The 22180-nt window shown below is 40.4% G+C and overlaps 1 protein-coding gene across 1 annotated transcript; it reads left to right on the top strand.

Annotated features, from left to right (window-relative positions):
• Positions 1-9218: 9218 nt before the first annotated feature.
• paxbp1 (PAX3 and PAX7 binding protein 1) lies at positions 9219-22049 on the top strand. Its single transcript, XM_039777711.1, has 18 exons — positions 9219-9672; positions 9922-10041; positions 10362-10574; positions 12362-12583; positions 12685-12785; positions 12983-13206; positions 13575-13764; positions 14935-15058; positions 16573-16675; positions 17013-17128; positions 17233-17432; positions 17516-17663; positions 17774-17895; positions 18030-18106; positions 18215-18281; positions 18585-18731; positions 19430-19584; positions 21205-22049. The coding sequence occupies exons 1-18, from the start codon at positions 9348-9350 to the stop codon at positions 21323-21325; spliced, it is 2775 nt and encodes a 924-aa protein (XP_039633645.1). The 5' UTR covers positions 9219-9347; the 3' UTR covers positions 21326-22049.
• The last annotated feature ends 131 nt before the right edge of the window (positions 22050-22180 follow it).

Below are 22180 nucleotides of genomic sequence, written 5' to 3'. Positions count from 1 at the left end.
CCCAGGTGGGAATCTATATAACTGCATGAATGTGACATAGTGGTGCTGAAAAATAGCACACATGCTCAGCTAAAGCCCCTGTGTAAATAGAGATTCAAAAAGTCAAATGCTAAGAAAAAAAATGTAATGTGTAAACTTTTGAAAGATTGTAACTCCCTCCTGCAGAGCACAAGCAAGTGATTGCTGTACCCCAGGTCCTGTTACTGTCAGAAAGATGGGGGAATGCATACAAGGAGAGTTATCCTTATGTAATTACTCTAAAAATCAAGAAGAAAAAAAGAAATATATATTTGTCTTTGTAAACTTCATTCAGATTCAAACTCCCTCCTGCAGAGCAGCAGTGAGTGATTGCTGTGCCCCAGGTCCGGTTCCATGGGTTGACAGAACGAGGGGAGAAATGCTTTCAGGGAGAGTCATCATTTATCCCTATGTAATTACTCTGAAATCAAGGTGCTGAAATATCTGTAGCCTACTCAGGCTGACAGAAGAGAAAAGCCCCTGAAAGACTGTCTGAAACATATGCTGCCTGGGAAATGAAGAGATTGAGAAGAGAAGCAAATCAGAGAAAGAAATGCAAAATGTAGAGATGAGAGGTGATATAAGTTGATGCAAGGTCAAGCAGTTTTAAAAGAGATGGTCTAATGAGCAGTCAGATGCAATGATTAATCAGCTGACAGTGATGAAGAGTGGAGTGTGGAGAAGTGTAGAGAAAGTGTGTGTACTTGCATACTTTGTGTGAGCGAAGTCCAATAGTTATGATGATTTCCACTAGGCTACTTCAGGTATCATATGCTGCTTTTCTACTGGATACTGCTCGGCTTGACTCTTCCTTGACTCACTCTTTTTTGGTTTTCCATTAGCAAAAGTTGTGAATAGTAACTAGCACCTATTTTTTTGTGGAGGTTCCAGGCGAACTGAGCCGTAGAAGGAACAACACTGCAGACCGCTGATTGTTCAGAGAGGATTGTCAATAGCGCGACACAGGAACCCACGATTTTGAAATAGCCAAGCCATCGTAAATAGCGATATTCACTCGACCCAGATTTTAAAAAAATGTCAGCCTGCAAAACTGCTGATGAAAGGATCCAGCGTGTGTCCCTTCAAAGATGATCTAACGGCAGTTTCACGTGAGAGTCCCGCCTACACTGAGGGGGTGAACGAATAGCAAAAAGTGCTGGTTCCAAAAACATGAGCACCAGGCAGTGGAAAACACGGCAATACACTATCAATCCAAGAACAATGAACTAAATTGAATTTAAATGTATTATCTGCAATCATCAAAGTCATTGCATTTATTTAGCGTTGTTTGGCTAGCATCAATTGGGAACATCTGCAGTGTAAAGTGTGTATGTTTCTGAATGTGTGTAATTGGATACAATGACATACTTATTACTTTAGTTTATACTAAAATGTTGTTGAAATTCCTCTTTGAATTAGCTCCCCTTTCATCTTCTAAACATCCGCATTGAAAATTCTCTCTTTTCATTTTATCCTGCAGTAATTCTCTCAAACAGGAGTCTTATCACCCTCCCTTTCTGCCAAATGAGAAGTTTAGTTAACACATCCAGCACTAATCTCAGGACCATTATGAGCATTGCAGGGATGAAAGAATAGTAAGAGCGTGGATGAAAAGCACGAAGGGCTTTCGCTTCTTCTCCGCTGTGCTGTCCGCTGATGAGGGGGTTTTGAGGATGTTTAGATGAGTAGATCATTAGGAGAAAATAAATCCTGAATTCTTTCTCTTCTCTTCCACTTGCACTCAAAGCAGTTTGTGAGCAACATATCTCAGCGCACACATCTTTACAATTCAATATGCATCACACACAAATTCACTCCGATAAGCTATAGGCCCTACACGTACTCAAGTGTTTGTGACTATGACAGGAAATGAATATTTAAGCATTAAGCCGCAGGTGTGAGCCATAGCCATTTCTTGAGTTATCTTGAGCACATCATTTATTTACCAGTTTGAGGCTTCAAAGTGGGTTTAAATATCAGACTTTTCTCTCTGTGTTCTCTTTAATCAGGCACATCATCTCCTCCACCCCCCCTCCTCATCCTTAGCCTCCATCCGCTTTACTGTAAGGTGCTCTGGGGAAGTAGTCTCTGAAAGCATGTATATGTTTCTGTGAGGTTACGGATCAGGGTGTGCTAGTTTTCTTAAATCCTCAATACGAGTCCAATACCTGCTCCCAGGAAGTGGAGAAATTGTCAGGAGAGGGACAGTTTTTGAGATACATGTAGGCTGTGTTTATGTGTGTGTGTTTATGTGTGTGTGTGTGTGTGTGTGTGTGTGTGTGTGTGTGTGTGTGTGTGTGTGTGTGTGTGTGTGTGTGTGCGTGTGCGTGTGCGTGTGCGTAAATGTTCATGTGAGCAAAAGTCCTGATAGAGTTTCCTTGCTTGGACAGGGTGTGTAACTATGGCTCCCAGTGATTAAGCTTTGATGTTACCTTGAGTGATAGATGAGAGTGGAGGAGGAGGAGGGTTGGAGGAGAGGAAAGGTGATGTTGCTGACATCGCAGTTTGAGACAACTTTCTTCTCCATACTTTCTTTTAAAAAAGACTTTGCAACTATTCTATCTGCACTCTTACAACTCGGCCCCAACACCAGCTGCTTCACTTAAAAGATGGGAAGAGTATAAACTGGAAATGGGGGGCGGCAGCCAAAGGGGATTTGAGAAGAAGCATGAAATGGGTAATGTCAACTTTTATTCGAATGCATTAAGGAGGTAGTTGGAGGTCACTGCAGCATTCACAAGTGCGGGTTAACACCTGAGACAAACACATCCCCGCACCGTAATCAAGTCAGATCGTCGCCACGTACAGAAAGCTCTGCTATGTGACACAAGCAGCCAGAGGAGAACTACTACTCTCACTGACACACACATACTCAATCACAATCCATACAAAATGGATCTTCTTGCATATAGCCTACACAGAAACACATTAACCAGCATAAGAGAATGGATGTTAAAAAACTGTTTCTCTATACAGTAAATAACTGTCAGACAGTCCCACACATGTGTTTCAAATGCGTGCTGTTGTTTGTCAGAGCTTTTCGGTCCATTTGTGTTGAAATAGCCTGCATCCCTTAACAGTTGCAGTTAGTTACTTGATTTCGTCTTAGTGATTGATAGTAAGAATGGCCAGTACAGGATGGCGCACGCACTTGTTATTCTTCTTTTTATTCCTACTCTTATTAATGTACTCTGCTTGCACAAAGCATACAGTGTCTAAACAGAAATTACCTCAGTAAATCCTGATCCCCCGTTAGAGATAAGTATAATTAGTTATTCACAGTAGTCATATTTTGTTGCTTTGTGCATGCGTGCTTGTATCACAACATTAATCTTCTGTCTTCAAAGGACGTTATTACCTGAGAGTATGAAGAGCTAATTCCAAAATAAGATTTCTCTCTTTAGAGAAAATGGACTCCCCCTATTATAAAAACATGATTGCATTCATGAAAGCACATGGTTTTTATGATTCATATACAGACATGCTTTAAGTGATGAAATGTTTGTTTTAAAAATGGATGAATTTTGACCGCTAAATTTTGTCTAAACTAATATACTGTATATATATATATATATATATATATATATAGCCTTGCATTAATGGGATTCATCAGTAAGAGGTGGAAGGTGTAGATCCTCTTGTCCTTCCATTACAGCACCCCTTTTTTTTCATTCTCATTCCATCTTCATTACCTCTTGACATGCACACTGTGTATTTAATAAGCTGGGTTATTCAACCCTGATGTTTGTTCCATCAGTGCAAATGAAACCTTGACTTCTATAACTTCCTTTTATAGTTACTGTATCCTGCAGAGATAATTTAAAGTGGCACCACTGCCGCTACACTCCTCAAAGAAGAAAGACATAATTTTACCACGGTCCCCTGAACACACACAACAACCAAACAAATAATGATGTAGGCTACATCTCGCAAAAATTACATTGCTTTTCTTATACAAATAATCACCCGTACTGGCCACATAGCGACAGCCTCCTCTTAGCGATAAGAGGAGTGATTTGATGAGCCTTAGGAATCTTTGAGTAGCAGTATTGATGCCATCTATATTCTTGCTGGCTTGTTTCAGATACATTCACTGGATCAGGAAATGTCATTGTATTCCATTAGCATTTATACATGGATGAACCTTGGCCACAAATAATACAGCGTTTGGCTTGCAAAGGGCTATAGTGCCCCCAAGTGGATTTTTTATGAATTTTGTGCCCCTGTTTGGTTGAAACTCTAAAGAACAATCAGTCCAAGTGTGTGTGTCTGATTTTAACTTTGAGTGATTAAAGGCCACTTTTATCTTTCCAACTTGGTTTAAACTGATGAGATTGCCTTACTGTTCAGCTACTTTAACACTATCAGCTCACCAGAGCACAAGTATTACAGTTTTTTTTCGATTGCTAAACGACAGTGGGCACAACTGGAGTCACATGTGCAAAACTCAAACTACAGTCTGCATTACCAACAGTCACCTGAGCTAAACAGTTCACATCACCTGCAAAACTCATTCAAAGCAACACAACTCTTAACACATGTCTCAAAAAGTATACACAGGCCTCACTGATATAACACACACTGTCACTCAGAACACACTGAGAGTAAAAACACTAGCATCAAACACAAATACAGAAATTACAAACTTTCTCATCTTTACAGTTTGAACAATTTGAGTGACTTGACACTACTCAACGGTTTATTTAAGGAAAAAATATAGATTGTATAGCATACCAATTTTTACATAAGGTAAACAAGAAGGAATGAAAATCATCAGTTTTCTTCAATAAAGTATTTTGTCTCTAGTAATTTATGGAATTACTGGGGGAAAAAAGCCCCCACACAAAAAAACCAAAAAATTTTTCTCCCCCTTTTTTTTTCCCCCCCATTGTGGGCTTTTTTTTTTTCCCTTTTGATGTCTGCATCATCTCTAAATACAAATTACAGTTTTTTCCGATTGCTAAACGACAGTGGGCACAACTGGAGTCACATGTGCAAAACTCAAACTACAGTCTGCACTACCTACAGTCACCTGAGCTAAACAGTTCACATCACCTGCAAAACTCATTCAAAGCAACACAACTCTTAACACACGTCTCAAACACTATGCACAGGCCTCACTGAGATAACACACACTGTCACTCAGAACACACTGAGTGTAAAAACACTAGCATCAAACACCAATACAGAAATTACAAACTTTTTCATCTTTACAGTTTGAACAATTTGAGTGACTTGACACTACTCAACAGTTTATTTAAGGAAAAAATATAGATTGTATAACATACAAATTTTTACATAAGGTAAACAAGAAGGAATGAAAATCAGCAGTTTTCTTCAATAAAGTATTTTGTCTCTAGTAATTTATGGAATTACTGGAGGAAAAGAAACTAAAGGTACATAACAGTACCAACGAATAGTGTGACTAATCCTGCCTCTCTCCAGCATCATGTGGCAAGTTTTCTTCATCACATTGGATATCTGCATCATCTCTAAATACAAATGAATGTGGTGTTTCCATTGCTTTCACCTCCATTACTTTCTGAAAAACAGTAAGAATGCAGTTTTACTATTGTAAAGATATAGTGTTTTTCACTTTTTTTATAGCTGTGTACATAACCTCAGACATCTTACCTGGACATATTGGTATCTTTGCTCTTTTACCCGTTTCTCTCAAACATTACAGTGTAGAATTGTTTCATTCTTATTTGGTGTTTGTATACAAAAAAAGACTTTCTGAGCTTTCTCTGTATAAATACCATATATATTCACTAACTAGTTTAAAATAAGACACTTGCTTAGGCTTTCAGCTAAAATTGCAATCAGCAGTGTTTGATGGGCACCAGACTGAAATCTATTCTGTTTTGAATGTGTGGTTTACAGTTTTGACAGCAGTGTGTTAGCATTTGAACAAAGTGCTGTAAATCTACAGTGTTCTGCACGTTGTGGTTAAAGTGATGGGATAAGTGTGTAGAGTTTTGAAAACTGTGTTCAAGCAATGAAAAATGAACTAGAGTTTGGTCCACATGAACTGCTGCTGTGCAGACTGTAGTTAGAGTTTTGCACATGTGACTCCAGTTGTGCCCACTGTCATTTAGCAATCGAAAAAAACTGTAATGTGGTGTTTCTATTGCTTTCACCTCCATTACTTTCTGAAAAACAGTAAGAATGCAGTTTTACTATTGTAAAGATATAGTGTTTTTCACTTTTTTTATAGCTGTGTATATAACCTCAGACATCTTACCTGGACATATTGGTATCTTTGCTCTTTTACCCATTTCTCTCAAACAGTACAGTGTAGAATTGTTTTCTTTCTTATTTGGTGTTTGTATACAAAAAAAGACTTTCTGAGCTTTCTCTGTATAAATACCATATATATTCACTAACTAGTCTAAAACAAGACACCTGCTTAGGCTTTCAGCTAAAATTGCAATCAGCAGTGTTTGATAGGCACCAGACTGAAATCTATTCTGTTTTGAATGTGTGGTTTGACACATTCTGTGAAACAGTTTTGACAGCAGTGTGTTAGCATTTGAACAAAGTGCTGTAAATCTACAGTGTTGTGCATGTTGTGGTTAAAGTCATGGGATAAGTGTGTAGAGTTTTGAAAACTGTGTTCAAGCAATGAAAAACGAACTAGAGTTTGGTCCACATGAACTGCTGCTGTGGAGACTGTAGTTAGAGTTTTGCACATGTGACTCCAGTTGTGCCCACTGTCGTTAAGCAATCGAAAAAAACTGTAATGGATTAATGGATCTGAATGTCAGTATTAAGAAATGGGGACTACTCACCGTTAGAATAAAAAGTAATGGGGTATTGCTTTTTCAAAGACAGATATCCAAGAACCAAAGCCACACAAGTTCTTAAATTATCAGGCTATGGGAAGCTCCAGGTTACAAATTGTTAAGTTCCCATAATGGAAAAATTCTATATTACGTAATACCACGGGTTGCATTTTGTTCTTTATTTAACATTGTACATAAACTAAACTTGTATCAATCATCTAATATGGAATTCAGTGAGTTATTATAAGGATGTAAAGCTATCCTGATTAGTTGAGCACATATAGTACATTCCTTGACTGTACTTGGTCACTACTCGTTTGTTTCAAGCATACTCCAGCCTTTACTGCATTTACAAATAGATTTCTGAAGTAAATGTTAACCACCATGGCTTTTTCAGTAGCAATTGATTGGTTTGAGCCGAGGATAGGCTTCTTGCACTTACTACATTACAATAGGATAAGAATACATTGTCTGCTCTAATGATGAATGTGCATGTGTCATGGAGACAAAAAGGGGACTCTGGGACTTTAAAAGTGAAACGCTACCATCAAAGGGAAGATATTTATCTCCAATTATTGTTTTAATGGCAAAGGGTCATCTTGATGTTAATTAATCACAACATATCACTCCAGCTTCATCTATGGTGACACTTTAATTTCAGCAGTTATTATCACTACCACAGCGCACACGACACTGTGTCAAGTAATGGCTCTGTAATGACCCTCACTAACTGCAGCTCATGTCTGGCATTTATTAAAGGAACTGAGTGCTGTTGTAGTCCAGAATGCATATTATCTGTTCCTATTAGGAGAGACATATGCTCTTCTCAACTCTTCCGTTGTCCATATTGTCTGACCGTAATGTGTTCAACATGCCACTATACATATAGATCAGGTGCAATTTCAGAGGTGTGCATTTGGATCTTTCATCTTCTCCAGACTATTTTTTCAAAAAAGCTTTCATCAGGTAGTAGGTAAGTGAAGGGAATAGCCCAGAGATAATGAGGGGTGAATGAAAGTGAGCTAAAATGAGAGGAGATTATTTTGAGGAAAATAAATTTGTAAGAAAAGTGTGGGAAGGTCATACAGTTGGAAGTCTTTCAACAGTTTCAACTGGTATTATTTCACTTATCTGTCTGTCTGTCTATCTGTCTGCCTATTTATCTTCTTAAACATAAACTGATGACCACAGACCTTGCTAAGGACAAGCATAGATAGCCAACTCAACAACATATAATGTGGATGCTGTAGTGTATTTGGTAGCGATGCTGTAATGCTATGTGGAGAGGAATCCGCTGACACTGTTTCTTGATTATAAAGGTTTATTCACATCCAAGAAATCAGCATCAATTTACAAGCCCTGCAGAGCTCGGAGAGGACTGTTTTCACAGATTCTCCAGTGGTCTTCTGACTTTCTTTGTTTGAACATGGTATATATTCTATAATGTGTGTAACATAGATGGGGGAGGAAACAATACTTTGACCAATGGCTTCATGCCAACTGGCTCTCTCTAGGAGGTCCCATTGATAACGGATCCCAGATGTTTCCAGAGAGGTGTCTTCTGAAAGTAAAGTTCATCCGATGTCTCCTGTCGAATCTTAGATACCAGTCATAAATGTTCAGATAAAGCTTAAATACATGTTATATAGAGTGATCAGATAAAATAGGATGACAATACACCTCAATGCAAAATGGGTTTTATTTATTTAAGTCAAGTCAATATGTCCATGGCCAAATAGGCAAGCACTCAGCTGTACAAACAGGGCCAACTAGTAAAAAGTAAAAATTGGGCTGATTTCACAATGGCTGTCAAAGTCAACCCCATAAAAGTGCTTTATAAATAAAGGTATTATTATATGTCACAGTGTCACTCTTGAGTACAATAGTTGCGTTCTGAAGGTACATAAGAATATAGTGTGTTTTACTGTCAAATGTCAAATCTTTCAAATGTATTATGAGTTGTCACAATGATTGCAATAGCTCAGACACAAATGCAGAAACTGGATTTTATTTTAGTGCTCAGGCTTACATGTGGCAAACAAACTTAAGAAGAATTGACATTTAGGCAGGATATACATTTTTTTGTTGTTGTTTTTTTTACTGTAATCTCAAATAAAGCACTAGTTAACCCCATCACGATATATTGAAAGCTTTATAAAGTGGAGGTTATTTCAAATGGAGGGGCCAGGCTGGGCACATGTGCGATTTTAGGGGTACCAAGTGTTACATACCACCAACCCTCCATAGGTTTGGTTCTACAAAAGACTAACGATACGCATAGGCTATAACAATAAACATAATAATAATGATTCAGTGTTAACCTACATTCGCACGTCACTGTTGCGCCTCTGTACCACTTTTGACCAGCTGAGGGCAGAGTTATGCCGGTGATGCATGTGCTCAGCTTCAAATTTTAAAGAAGAAGAAGAAACGCGAGAGAAAATGGCCGACTGGCAGTGTGGAAATAATTTCCTTCTGCTCTAAGCACAATTTTAAGGTGTCCTACGTTAGACCATGCATTGTTGCGTTTAGCAAAAATACATCATGTTTAAAAAGGCGAAACGAGCTAACTTTCGACGGAGGAATGAGTCCGACGAGGACGAACAGGACGAGAGTCGGCAGCCGCCGTCAGTGGCGCCGATATCGTTTGGGCCTGCCGTGGAGGAAATCCCGTTTATGGAGACTTCCAATTACAGCGTTCCTGGAGCACCTAGCAGCACGGATAACTATCATAGCAACGGCTTTCAGCCTAACGCGAACAGTGTAAGAGCTGTCAAAAAAGAAAAGAAAGGCAAAGAAACCGCCGTCGTAGCAGCTACGGTTCCTGGACCCACGAAAGCCAGTTTGCTGAGTTTCGTCGATGACGAAGGTAAGCTATTTTAGTAAACCAATGCTAAGTTAGCTTGCCGGTTAGCTTAAGAAAGCGTGTTGTCCTGACAGGTTTAAGTAGCTAACGTTAGACTTTTTGTTTCTGCTTAGGATACAGCATTGTATTTGTAACTGCAATCATTACAGATAGTTAAGTACTTTTCTTGATTGATTTCTATGATCACCGGATGATGTGCATGGTTAACTTTGACTCACCGCTCACTTTATCGCATGAACTGTTTGTAAACAGAAGGATCCGAAGTGTTCAGAGTGAAGAAATCCACTCACAGTAAGAAGATTGTCAAACAGCTGAAGAAAGAATACAAGGAGGATTTGGAGAAGACTGGAGTCAAACAGGAAATCAAATCAGGTGGGATATCCCACTGTCAATGCGATACATCTGCCGTGTCTGCTGTCACATTAGCTAAATTGTCTCCCAAATTAAATCTAATTTCTAAGGTTTCATTTTTTAACTTGGAAATGTTGCTATTATCTGCAGATACAGATCTACTTTTTTGCTCCTATGTAGCATGGTACAGTACACTGAACTCTTGTTGTACATGTACAATGACAATTAAGGTATTCATATCAGCCACACCGAAGTATCGGCTAAATGGCTATAATGTAAATGGACGTTTGTAAAGTCTGTTATCCTCTTGCCTCAACTTTCTCTGCATCTGGATTTTCTAGATGTTCCACCTCAGCCTGTGGTTTCAATCAAAGAAGAAGTTACCAGCAGAGCGGGTAGTGAACAGGGGGAAGAGGAAATGGAGGTGGATAGTGCTGATGAGCAGGAGGAAGATGCAAAGAGTCAAGGTGGCCAGACACAAGGTCAAGTCTCCAAGAGCAACAACACTGCAGCAACATTCAACACACTTTCTTCCCTCAGCAGCTTGAGACCAGGTAGCAAACACACACCTCCACACTCTCTCTCACACACACACACACACACGCACACACACACACACACACACACACACACACACACACCCACACACACTCACTCAAATTGAAATGCTTGTTCATTGTTTCAACTGTCATCACTGGCACAACGTTTCAGCTATCATCACTGGCACAACCAGTCTTAACAGCCAAAACACACCGGGCGTTTAAGAGTAGCTAATATCAGCATAGCGCAGCTCCTATTTCTTGCGCGGTACGCAAGGGAATGTGTCAAGCCAGGCAGGTAATCAAATACAGGAAGACTACAGTGCAGCCGGATACTCTACAAAAATAAAACGCATTCAAAATAAAACTCCTAGGTTCATGGTGATTTGGTCTGTCTTGACTTCTCACAGCGAGACACTCGATCAGGCACACAGAGACAGAGAGACACACACTCACTCACTCACTCACTCACTCACTCACTCACTCACTCACTCACTCACTCACTCACTCACTCACACACACACACACACACACACGAGCCACATATAGGCTATAATTACCACAGTTTTCCCCACTCATCCTGTCTCTTTTTATCGGAGAGAGAGAACCGAGAGGAGAAGGATCACTTTGTGACCAGCACATAGAAATACGCGTTGGGTATGAATGGCCAGGCATTACTACACGCCACTTAACGCGCCACTGTGTGTTCCAGCTGTAACTCTCATATGAGCATATATATATAATTATTTTTTTGTTTAATAAAAGCATTTTGTAGTGACAATACAGATAGAAGACTACACAGTGGTACAGCACAACATTTAAGAGCCAAGTGCACCTGACAATCCATCACATCAACCTGTGGTTTGGGCCATGCAAAGAGTTCAAAAAAGGTTATTGGGTTGTGTCTGTATTTGTCTCGCATTGCCAGACCTTACTCCACAGAGCTGCAAAATAAGGTCTGGCTCCTCAACACATACATTGCAGAATAGGAGAAAAAAAACTCTGGGTTGTTTCCATTTCTTCAAAACAACAACAATCGAACAACAACTTGGGAACAGTGAGATCTTTTACCGTATAAGTGAGATGTTTTTGGGCAGTGGCCTAGTGTTACACCTCCTAACCCAAAATACTCTTATTGTTTAACACATTTAGTACCAGTGTTCAAGTGTCCAACCAAGTGATCTGCAGCTAGACAAAAAAATATGAACCTTTTGAAATGCCTTGCCTCTTCAGAATTACAGCTAACCCAAAGCACACTGAACTGGAATTACACATGCACTTAACTAAGCGCAGCACCCAGATGGTCCCTCCAAACAAAAAGGCTCCCTAGCCAACCACATCTTTCAAAGACGCACAATACAACGAAGACCACAGCTTCAACAAAACTCACCCAAACAAGGCATGAACTTTTTGCGCCTTCCACCTGAACTGCTGCTGAAAGCTGCCTACCAACCAACTTACTGTAATATAATAATTGTGAAATATAAAATATACTTGTGCTACATTGGTGGATTAAATAACACATCAGGATGTCACATAAGTGACCCCCCAAAATCCAAAGGGAATTTGCTGTTAAGCCTAACTGGGACATAAAGAACCACTCAAATTCTGTGCTACAAAATCACCAGTTAACAGCTCGGCGACACAAAGACATCCCTCAGAACATATCAATGAATTGTTAAACGGTACAACAAAATGTTGGTAACGAGCAAAACCAAAAAGACCGCTGCGGTGAGGGAATAATGAACACTCACACAATAACATAAGTACTTACATCATGTCCTGTTTCTCTCTTACTCCAGGGGAGATTCCCGATGCAGCATTTATCCATGCTGCCAGAAAGCGCCGGCAACTAGCTAGAGAGCTGGGGGGTGAAACACCTCTGGTTGAGACAGAGACTCCCAAGAAACGAATGGCACGAGAAGACCAAGATGCCAGCGACGATGAAGATGAGGAAGAGAAGAGGATCCGCTTTAGCGGTGTCAAGAACAAAAGCCAGAGACAAAAGATCGCTGAGGAGATAGGTACTATAAGAAAATGGTGCACTGACCGTTTATTCAATATATACTACTACTGTTTTCAATCAGTTGTCTCTAAGACATGAACTTCCCTTTCACATGTACAGGTATTGAGGGTAGTGATGATGAGGCACTGGATACAGGTCAGGATGAGGAGGTGAGCCGTTGGGAGCAGGAGCAGATTAGGAAAGGAATCAGCATACCCCAGGTAAGCTGTGCTAAATCTCTGAACAGCTGTAAAATACTGCTAAATAATGCTTTCCTCTGTTATATGTCAATCCCAAAAATCTAAATATTGATAATGCAAATAACCATTAGTTGCATCCCTAATTTATTGGTAGTAGACAACAGCAGTTGGTTGTCGTACTAAAAGCGTTATGGGTTTTTCTTGTTTCTGATGACTAGGTCCAAAGCAGCCAGCCAGAGGACAACACGGTCTATTACCAGAACAGCTACGAGAGCCAACCCTATGGCGCTTCCTACAGCATGCCTTTTACCTACAGCACTGTGGCCCCGCAGACTGCCAAGCCAACTGGCCGAGCAGACAATGGCTCAGTTCACTACGGGACCCCTATTAGTGATCTTACCCCGGTATCCATTGATCTGGTAAAGAAACGCCTGCAGGATAGGTAGGTTCAGTGAAATGCCGCAACATCTAATATAAGTCTTCAGCTCAGCTGCTGCCAGCCTTGTGTGCTGTGATCCTGAAGACCCAGGAAAGCTATCACCAGATCTGAGGGCCAGATAGGGAATGTGGGGGTCTGGAGGGGGGTTACATTAGTCCCTCCCCCTTATTACAACTACAAAGGAGTGCATTATTTTAGCTGTTTGTGTCCTGTTAATCAGTTTTCATGATGCTTCTGTTTATTTGATGGGGGCACTCTAACGCGATTTCTGCTTAGTTTGTATGTCAATACTTAAGATTAGACTAGCTTTGTTTGTCTTCAGCCCCATCTAAGTCATCATTACTGTCTTTCCCTGTATGTCATGTCTGTAGGCTCAGCCAAATGTGTGCAGGCCACGACTCAAACGCCAGGCGCTACAAACAGATCAAAGAGGACCTAGCTGCCTCTGAGAGCGCCATACAGCAGCTGGAGGGCTCATCCAATGACAATGCAGAACAATATAAATTCTTGCAAGAGATGCGAGGGTATGTTGGAGACTTGCTTGAGTGTTTCAGTGAAAAGGTGAGGGAGAATTTATCTGCTGTCTGATTTGCTGTTTTGTGTCTGTGTGATCTCTAACCACTTTATGTATGTATAAGGAGATTAATCTAATAAGAAATCTACATTGGGAAACATGAATTGAGAGTCATGAAAAGCCTAGTTCTTAGTTACATTTTCAGATACGATTAATTACACTAATTAACAGTGCTGAAAAGCCAATGTGACTTGGAGCACAATCCATGTATATGCCAGTTGCTTCACAACTACCCTCATTTTAGTCAGAACTATGACTTTGATCTATTATCTCAGCAACATACTTTTGCAAATGTTTTTAGTATAGAAAGAAAATGCTCTTTCTTCATAATGAATCTGGTTGTTTTCAGCTACTTCATAAAATAATTAATTCATACTGCTCATTACATACAAAAGTAAACAAAGTTAGTGTAAAATGAGTTGGAGCCGTAAGAGAACCCAGTGTAGTGGCGTAGCCAACTATATACACAGAGGTCCGATCTTAACAAAGTCCAATTTGTGAAAACATAATTAAATGATGTCTCTGACACAATCTATATTTGTCTTCACCTATAGTTACTTACTAAATCAATCAATCAATTTTATTTGTCACATGAAATCGTATGAGGTACAATTCCAGTGAAATGTAATCGAAATGCATGTCTGAACAGAATAATTCAGTCTTGTTCCTGCAGCAGCAGAGCAGCAACTACATGGAACATGGCCTGCCAGCTAATGCCACACTAATGTCTGTTTTAACCCTGTTAGGTAATGGGAACAGGACACTTACCCACCATTATCAGTATGACTTAGTATGGAGTGAATACAGTGTAAACATCAGGACTGGAACTGTATATTGATAATGTTGGGTAAAAACCTTCAACTCTACAATTTTACTAAAATTGTGTGGTTTTAATGCATTTAACTATGCATTTAACTTGGTTTGTCAATATTTCAGCTTAAACCATTGGCTAAATAAATGTCTGTAGTGTTCAAGCTTTCCTTCAAGGAAATGGGATATTTTAGAGCTATTACGTTTTCACCCGACACTAGTGATATTTTGGTTCCAGTTTTATATTGCCCATCATGCTCCTCCTGTCCCTCCAGCAAGGCATCCCTGTGACTCGGAGCCCCGCTTTTATTTGGGTCAGAGGTCACAGAAGACATCATATCTTTCAGGTGCCTGCTGTCCTGGAGCTGGAGGCTGCCATGCACCAGTTACTAAGGCAACGGGCCTCACGACTTGTCCAGAGAAGACAGGATGATATTAAAGATGAATCGTCGGAGTTTGCAAGCCTTTCAAGTCAGTCCATCTTGAAGGTTTTTATGATTTATTTGAACGGCCTCGTTAGTTCTGTGTGCGTGCGTGTGTGTGCGTGTGTGTGTGTGCGTGTGTGTGTGCGTGTGTGCGTGTGTGTGTGTGTGTGTGTGTGTGTGTGTGTGTGTGTGTGTGCGCGTGGTTCACATTCTTGTTTACATTCTTGTTTCCCACAACCCCATTTATGTTTCCCTCCAGGGTGTGAAATTAGCACCCGCCACAAGCCAATGGCGGGTATTTTTTCAAAGTGGTGGGTGACTTTGCCTTGTAAACCAGCCACAGTGGCGGGTGGATTGTAAAATAGTCCTTGAAACGGATTGGACAGCTTTTGTCAAAGAATGCTGCTGCTAAGTAACAATGCTTATAAGAGTCGCGTTACGTTACTGCTAATGAATCCCCAACATTTCCGGATTTTGCTGCTTCATAATAAAAACATTCAAATACCAAAATAACGGAGGACTTCTATTGTGAAGAACTTATAGGAAATGAAACCGTTCACAGCCGGGGCTTTGACCACACATAGTCGAGTAGTTTTCAGCGCTAGTCCGTGACCATGTAGGGCCAGTGAGGCCGTGAGGCCAGCTATTCTCGTTATTGTAAGGTCAATGATAAGTTAAAGTCCAATAAGTCCTTTATCAAACCTATGAATGTGTGTCCCAGGCCAGGATAGGAAATTAACTAACAATGTAAAGATCAACAAGCCACTGACACATATGTTCAAATTAGATATATAATAAATAAATTATATTAATAAAATATGTTTTAATAATACAAAATAATTTATTGAAGCAATTGTAAATATGCTAGTGCACTTTCTTTTATAAATTTGAATTCTGGAAAAAGTGTCTGGTTAAAAAATATAAGTGGCTGGTAAAATTGGGCATCGACCAGCCACTTAGTTAATTTCCCACCCTGTTTCCCTCATGAGTGTGGTTATGGTTAATGGAGATGTGATTTTGAGTGAGTGAGCATGTACGTACATGAGAACTGTTTTTTTTTTTTTTTTGGGGTGGGAGGGAGGAGCTGTTTCGGCTACTCTTTATTGGCCGAGTCTCACAGTCAGCTGAGTGGTTGTAACTCAGCTCAAGCATTGAGTCACTAAGTAAAGATAAAAACCTATCTGTTAGTGACTTGTCCTCGGTCACTTTCACTGTAACATGTAGGACGTTGCAGCCAGGTAAGTCACTAGAAAAATGATTGAAACCAAAATCATTTGTAACAAATAAGATGTTTTATTGCCGGTGGTACCTTTTATTTATTTTTTTATTTTTTGTATATTTTGTATATATATTTATATTATTAGGTCAATATTGTGATTTTATTCATACGTTTTAAAACCCTCCTTTTGCCCATCACTTGCCTATCTCATCTAATTTTTTTAAGCATTTCTAAATGTGTGTACTCTTTTGGTTGTGTGAGATGTTGAGGGCCAAGAATAAGATTATGGGTTGTCTTAACTTTTTCAATGCCGGTTCTAACCTGGCTCCTGTCTCTTTCAGATAAAGCTGTCATGGCTCCTAATCTGGACTCGTTTGGTCGAGACCGCACAGCATACCAAGAGAACAGTCGTCAGAGGAGGATAGCAGAAAGAGAAGCACGACGGTATGACGCTCACTCATATTCAAAAGACATGTTTCCAGGATTTGTGGGCTGAATTTATGCTAAATGTTTCCAGGCTAATGGCACAGGCTCTATTGTCCATGTAGGCTGTGTTTTTGTGCTTGCCTCAGACCACAAATTGCCAAAACTCGCATCTGAGCTTTCTGCACTTTTATTCACAAAAATACAGCCATGATTGTATCTTGGATTGTAAAGCATAGGTTTGCCATGCAAGCGATCTCAATTTGAGGGAGTAATTTTAGTACCAAGTTGGTTACAGTTTATCATAAATTCTTCATTGGTTTTAATTGTCTGCCATTGTGGTTGTGGGTGGGTGCAGAACTCGGCGGCGACAAGCTAGAGAGCAGAATGGAAAGAGGGCTGAGCATAAAGAAGGCTTATCATCGGATGATGAGGAGACCTCTACTGACATCACCAGCTTCAACATGGAGAGAGGTACATCATTAATTGGCTGCAAAAATTACAGTATCGACCATAATGAGGAGAATTGGCAGTCATTCTGTGTCTCATACCTAACTAAAGCTTTTCATCCCATCCAGATCGTATCATCCGGGAATGCAAGAAAGTATTTGAAGATGTGGTGGAGGACTTTCATTCTCTTGACTGCATCAAATCCCGTTTTGAAGTGTGGAGGAGAGAATATGCCAACTGCTACAGAGATGCTTACATAGGCCTCTGTCTGCCCAAACTCTTTAACCCTTTAGTCCGTCTGCAGCTGATTACATGGAACCCTCTTGAGGTAAGGCATGTGTTTTTAGTGTAACATTTTTCTTTTTAAATGAGAGGGGTGAATTCTGAAATCCACTTTTTTTCCCTGGCCAGGCTCAGTGTGCAAATTTTGAGTACATGCTCTGGTTTGAGTCGCTGTTGTTTTACGGCTTTGAGGAGCACAGCACGTTGCAGAGGGGAGACGGGGACATCAGCTTGCTGCCTGCTATTGTGGAGAAGGTCATCCTCTCCAAACTGACAGGTAGAGTAACCGCGCAGCTGCACCCAGCATACTGAGATTTGCTTGGCACAATAATACATGCCAGTACCAAATATCTCATGTGTATTTATGTATTGGTTTGTGCGTGTCAGTGTTGGCAGAGCAAGTGTGGGACCCGCTGTCAAACAGTCAGACAGCCATGCTGGTGGGCTTCATTCACAGAATAATGAAAGGTTACCCTACTGTGCTGCATGGGGACAACCGATACACACAGGTACTGTCCACTCTCTTACTACCTACATAAATATGTTGTATTACGTCTGCAAAATAGGAGATTACTTTGGCTCTTGTGGTAGAATTATTGTCTTCTTAATTTCCTTTTCTTTTTTTCTTTTTTTTCTCTATTAGGAACTTTTGAAAACTATTGTCTTTAGGACCAGGCGGACTCTGGATGAAGATGTCTTCCTTCCACTCTACCCCAAAAAGTATGTTACACAATTGTTAACTTTAGAGGAATTCCAGTTTGCATTTTTTTTCAATTAATATGGTAAGACTTCATAACTGATTAAACGCGTGCTTTCGCTTTTGTTAAGTGTGTTGGAGAACAAGAATAGCGGCCCTTACTTATTCTACCAGAGGCAGTTCTGGTCTTGTGTGAAGGTATGTACAAAAGGAGTTAAGAGAGTATTTTTACATTAATTAATTTATTCCAATACTAATTACACTGACCATTACCTTCAAATGAAGGTCCTGAATGATTGTTGGAAGTCACACCACATACAGAAAGGATGTGTGAAAGGTGTTTACAGTACTTGACAACTATAAATGCTTTCCATCTACAACTGTTTGTGTGTGTCCTTGATGTAGTTTGTACACTAACCACTGATTGTAACATTTACTTCTGTGGCAGCTAATGGAACTACTGGGATATTGACGTTATGTGCTGTTGTTTTTCTGTCCTAGCTGCTGGGCAACATCCTGCAGTGGGAAGGTATTTTATCCAGTTCCTGTCTGAGGGATCTGGCATTAGACAGCACTCTGAATAGATACATCCTCTCTGCACTGCAGACCACGGATACTGGGGAGGACAATGTTCCAAAGTGCCAGAAGGTATGAGACACACCAATTATTTTGTAGTTGTATGCTTCATGTGTAAAAAGACACAGCAGAGCTCATACAGTCAGAATGCTTGTGACTTGTTTTGAAATGATTTACAATGTGCAACCATGAGAATACCATACATTTAAAGTCCTATCACTCGGTTGACAGAGAGCAACATCATTACGAGCAGGTACATAGTACAAGAGCCCCTCAACTTATATTCAGGGGGTCTCATGTTAATTACAATTTGAAAAGGTATACACAGATTGCATGAGGTCCATTTTATTATATAAAGAAGCCCACACTGTTGGCACATTTTTTTAAATATTTGATTCCTGATTCCATGGTTTCAAAATTATTCAAGAGACATCTTATTTATCTGTATTTAATAGTACATGATGTGCCTATCCAGTCTAAAATAAAAATAAAAAAGAGGATTGTTTTAGCCGCCTGAGCAATGGAAACTGGCTCTTCTCCTGGATCCGACAATTTGATGAAAGGTGCTAATATTTTCAAATGCAAGCCTCTCAGCCCAGGCCAATGTGATTGGCTGCACTCCACTTTCCTGTGCCTTTTTTACAGCTTGCAGCCTTAACTTGACAAACACACTTGCTGTGGAGGAGCAGGTGGTCAAGCGTGGTTGTTTATGACTCACTAAACAGGGTGACACAGAGCTAGTGTTTAACTCTTTCTTTTACCTTTTTCAGGTGGTGGAGTGTTTGCCTGTGCACTGGTTCTCTGGACTGAAAGGCCAGCAGACGTTGCCTCAGTTGGAGCCGTTCTGTCGCTTCCTCACCCACATGGCCAACTCATTGCACCGCAACAGTTTGGGTGGGTCTGATGTGGAGCGGCGCACTGCCAAGTAAGAGGCTTTGCTAGACTCTGCATATACAATTTAATTGTCTAAATTGGGGAACTTGAATTCTGTTATCGCTTTATCTGCTGTAATTTTATGGAAGGTGCATTTCGAAGGATACAATAAAAGATTGCACTGCCAGTGCTGTTTTGTCAAATGACATAATAACAATTTACTAATTAGTGTTCTTAGATGACTCCCTTGATCACTACCTTGTAATGCTATGGGGTTCTATGGGTCATACTCTGAAAGCCACACCCACCGGAAGGGAAAACATTCATTGCAACAATATGCAACCATGGACTGGGGGGAGAGAGTGACAGCGATTAGCTTCGGAGCGAGTGCCGACTCTAGAGTCATAGTGAGAGAAACAAATTGCCCCCCCCTGTGTTTTCTGACCACGGTGGGAAATCTGTAGCAGGAAACGTTAACCCTCTCCTTGATGTCATGTTGTTTATGGAGAAGGAGAACCAGGAAATGAGTCTGGGGAAATGCAACGCTTCCAAGACACGGCCGAGCGACGTGTAGTTATATTTTTCGAGAGGTGCACGTCAGTCTATGGCTTAGGTCCGGCATAGACACAGAGGGATTTGCAGGGGGGGTTTACGCTGTCGATTCGATGCAGAAGCATAAAACGGCCTTAAGGCACTTCCGCTCATAATACTGCATATCTTTCTGATTTATCCACATTCCACTATAGCACAAGTTGCATACTGTCAAAATGCTTTAGCTTAAAGGAACACGCCGACTTATTGGGAATTTAGCTTATTCACCGTAACCCCCAGAGTAAGACAAGTCGATACATATCCTTCTCATCTCCGTGCGTGCTGTAACGCTGTCTGACGGCTCCAGCATTAGCTTAACCCAGCACAGATCCTGCAGGTAACTGGTTCCAACTCAGCCTACTGCTCGACTAGATAAGTGACAAAATAACGCCAACATGTTCCTATTTACATGTTGTGATTGTAGAGTCAAAGCATGTAAAAAAAAGCTAACATGAGACACAGCCATCTTCTATCTGTAAACAAACCAGGAACTATATTCTCAGACAGGCTTGCTGCGAGCATATCACTCCGCCCAAGTACTATATTCTTCCGCCTGAGAATATAGTTCCCGGTTTGTTTACGGTTAGAAGATGGCTGTGTCTCATGTTACGTTGTTTTTTGTACACGCTGTGTACTCTACATGTAAATTACAACATGTTGGCGTTATTTTGTCACTTATTCGGAGCAGTAGGATTACTGGAACCATACACCTGCCTGTTCTGTGATGGGCTGATGCCGCTGGAGCCGTCAGACAGCTTTACAGCCCGCATGGAGATGAGAAGGGTATGTATCGACTTGTCTAACTCTGGGGGTTACAGTGAATAAGCTAAATTCCCAGTTAGTCGGCGTGTTCCTTTTTAAGAAATATAGTTAGCTTTGCTTCGTTGATAGTGCATCCCACCACACAGCAGCTTTTAGGCATTTTTCTGTTGTTTGCAAGCAGACGGAATTGACAAGGAGGAACCTTCACGCAGTACAAAGTCCATGGAGAGCGACGAATTGTTTTCCCCTCCGGTGTGAGCAGGACTTAAATGTGCCCTATCTCTATACTGCTTCTTACATAACATATATCTGCCAACAGGGACCAAGTCAAAGAGGTCGTGAAGATGTTAGGCCAGATGAATGCCCTGGACCACATCATCACTGTGGCAGCCGAGCATGGCATTAAAGACATCAAGCCCCTTTTGGAAGCCAAGTCATAGAGAAGGACATGGCAACAGCAACTTTTCATTCATCTTTTGTCATGTTCAGCACATTTGAAGTCATGGGGGTCACTAAGTTGGAGTCCTAAAAAAAGTGTGCATTAATGGATTTGAAATTTAACTCAACTGTTGCTACCTTGCCTGAAAAGAGATGGTAAAAAACCTTGGTGTAAATATTGTGAATAATGTATAGAAAGGTGGGCTCATATGCTCAACACAAGACTGACGCTGAAATGAGGCCTTGTATTGTCAGCTCTAAAGGACATCTCTGTTATACTACATGCTGACAATATTTTAAATGCATAATTTATTAAGAGTACAGTTGTTGACATGGGTTACTGGCATATGTTTGGAAATTATCGGATCTCTAAATTAACACCATCTTCAATCTGGCTACCTGTAAAGACTGCATAACCACCATTATTTCCCTCACATGCTCTACTTTTCTATATGTGCCAAAATAACTTTCTATTTGGCTAAAAGGTAGAAATTGCACACTGGCAAAGACAGACAACCAACTTGTCTCCCAGAACTCTGTAGGGCAGTTGATATTGTCATTGTTCTTTGATCTCCCACTTCACCCTACAGTTCTCCTGTGTCACATGTGGACTGCCCTGATGACCCTACTACAGCTGAGAGCTTTGTATTTCTAAGACTTTTGGTTTAGTATTGTATTTGCCTGTGAATAAAATATGCATTTGAATAAATCACTGTCTTGTTGCAATTAAGTGAAAACTGTGGATCATTAGGTGGCGCTCTTCCATTTTTGTACATTCTGACCATAAAAGGGGCAATTCAAAATGATGTCCAATAAGGAACATTTTTTAACTGAGCAGCTGTGACGTTGCATTCCGT

The sequence above is a fragment of the Perca fluviatilis genome, chromosome 16 (genome assembly GCF_010015445.1).
Source record: "Perca fluviatilis chromosome 16, GENO_Pfluv_1.0, whole genome shotgun sequence".
Taxonomy (NCBI): domain Eukaryota; kingdom Metazoa; phylum Chordata; class Actinopteri; order Perciformes; family Percidae; genus Perca; species Perca fluviatilis.
This window is presented reverse-complemented; position numbering and strand designations above follow the sequence as displayed.

What these genes read in the sequence shown, in the direction of transcription:
- paxbp1 (XM_039777711.1), top strand. Translation starts at nt 9,348, where the DNA reads ATGTTTAAAAAGGCGAAACGAGCTAACTTTCGACGGAGGAATGAGTCC. An exon ending in CAGCTTCAACATGGAGAGAG is followed by an intron (nt 17,129 to 17,232) that starts GTACATCATTAA and finishes CATCCCATCCAG; the next exon opens with ATCGTATCATCCGGGAATGC. An exon ending in CATCCTCTCCAAACTGACAG is followed by an intron (nt 17,664 to 17,773) that starts GTAGAGTAACCG and finishes TGTGCGTGTCAG; the next exon opens with TGTTGGCAGAGCAAGTGTGG.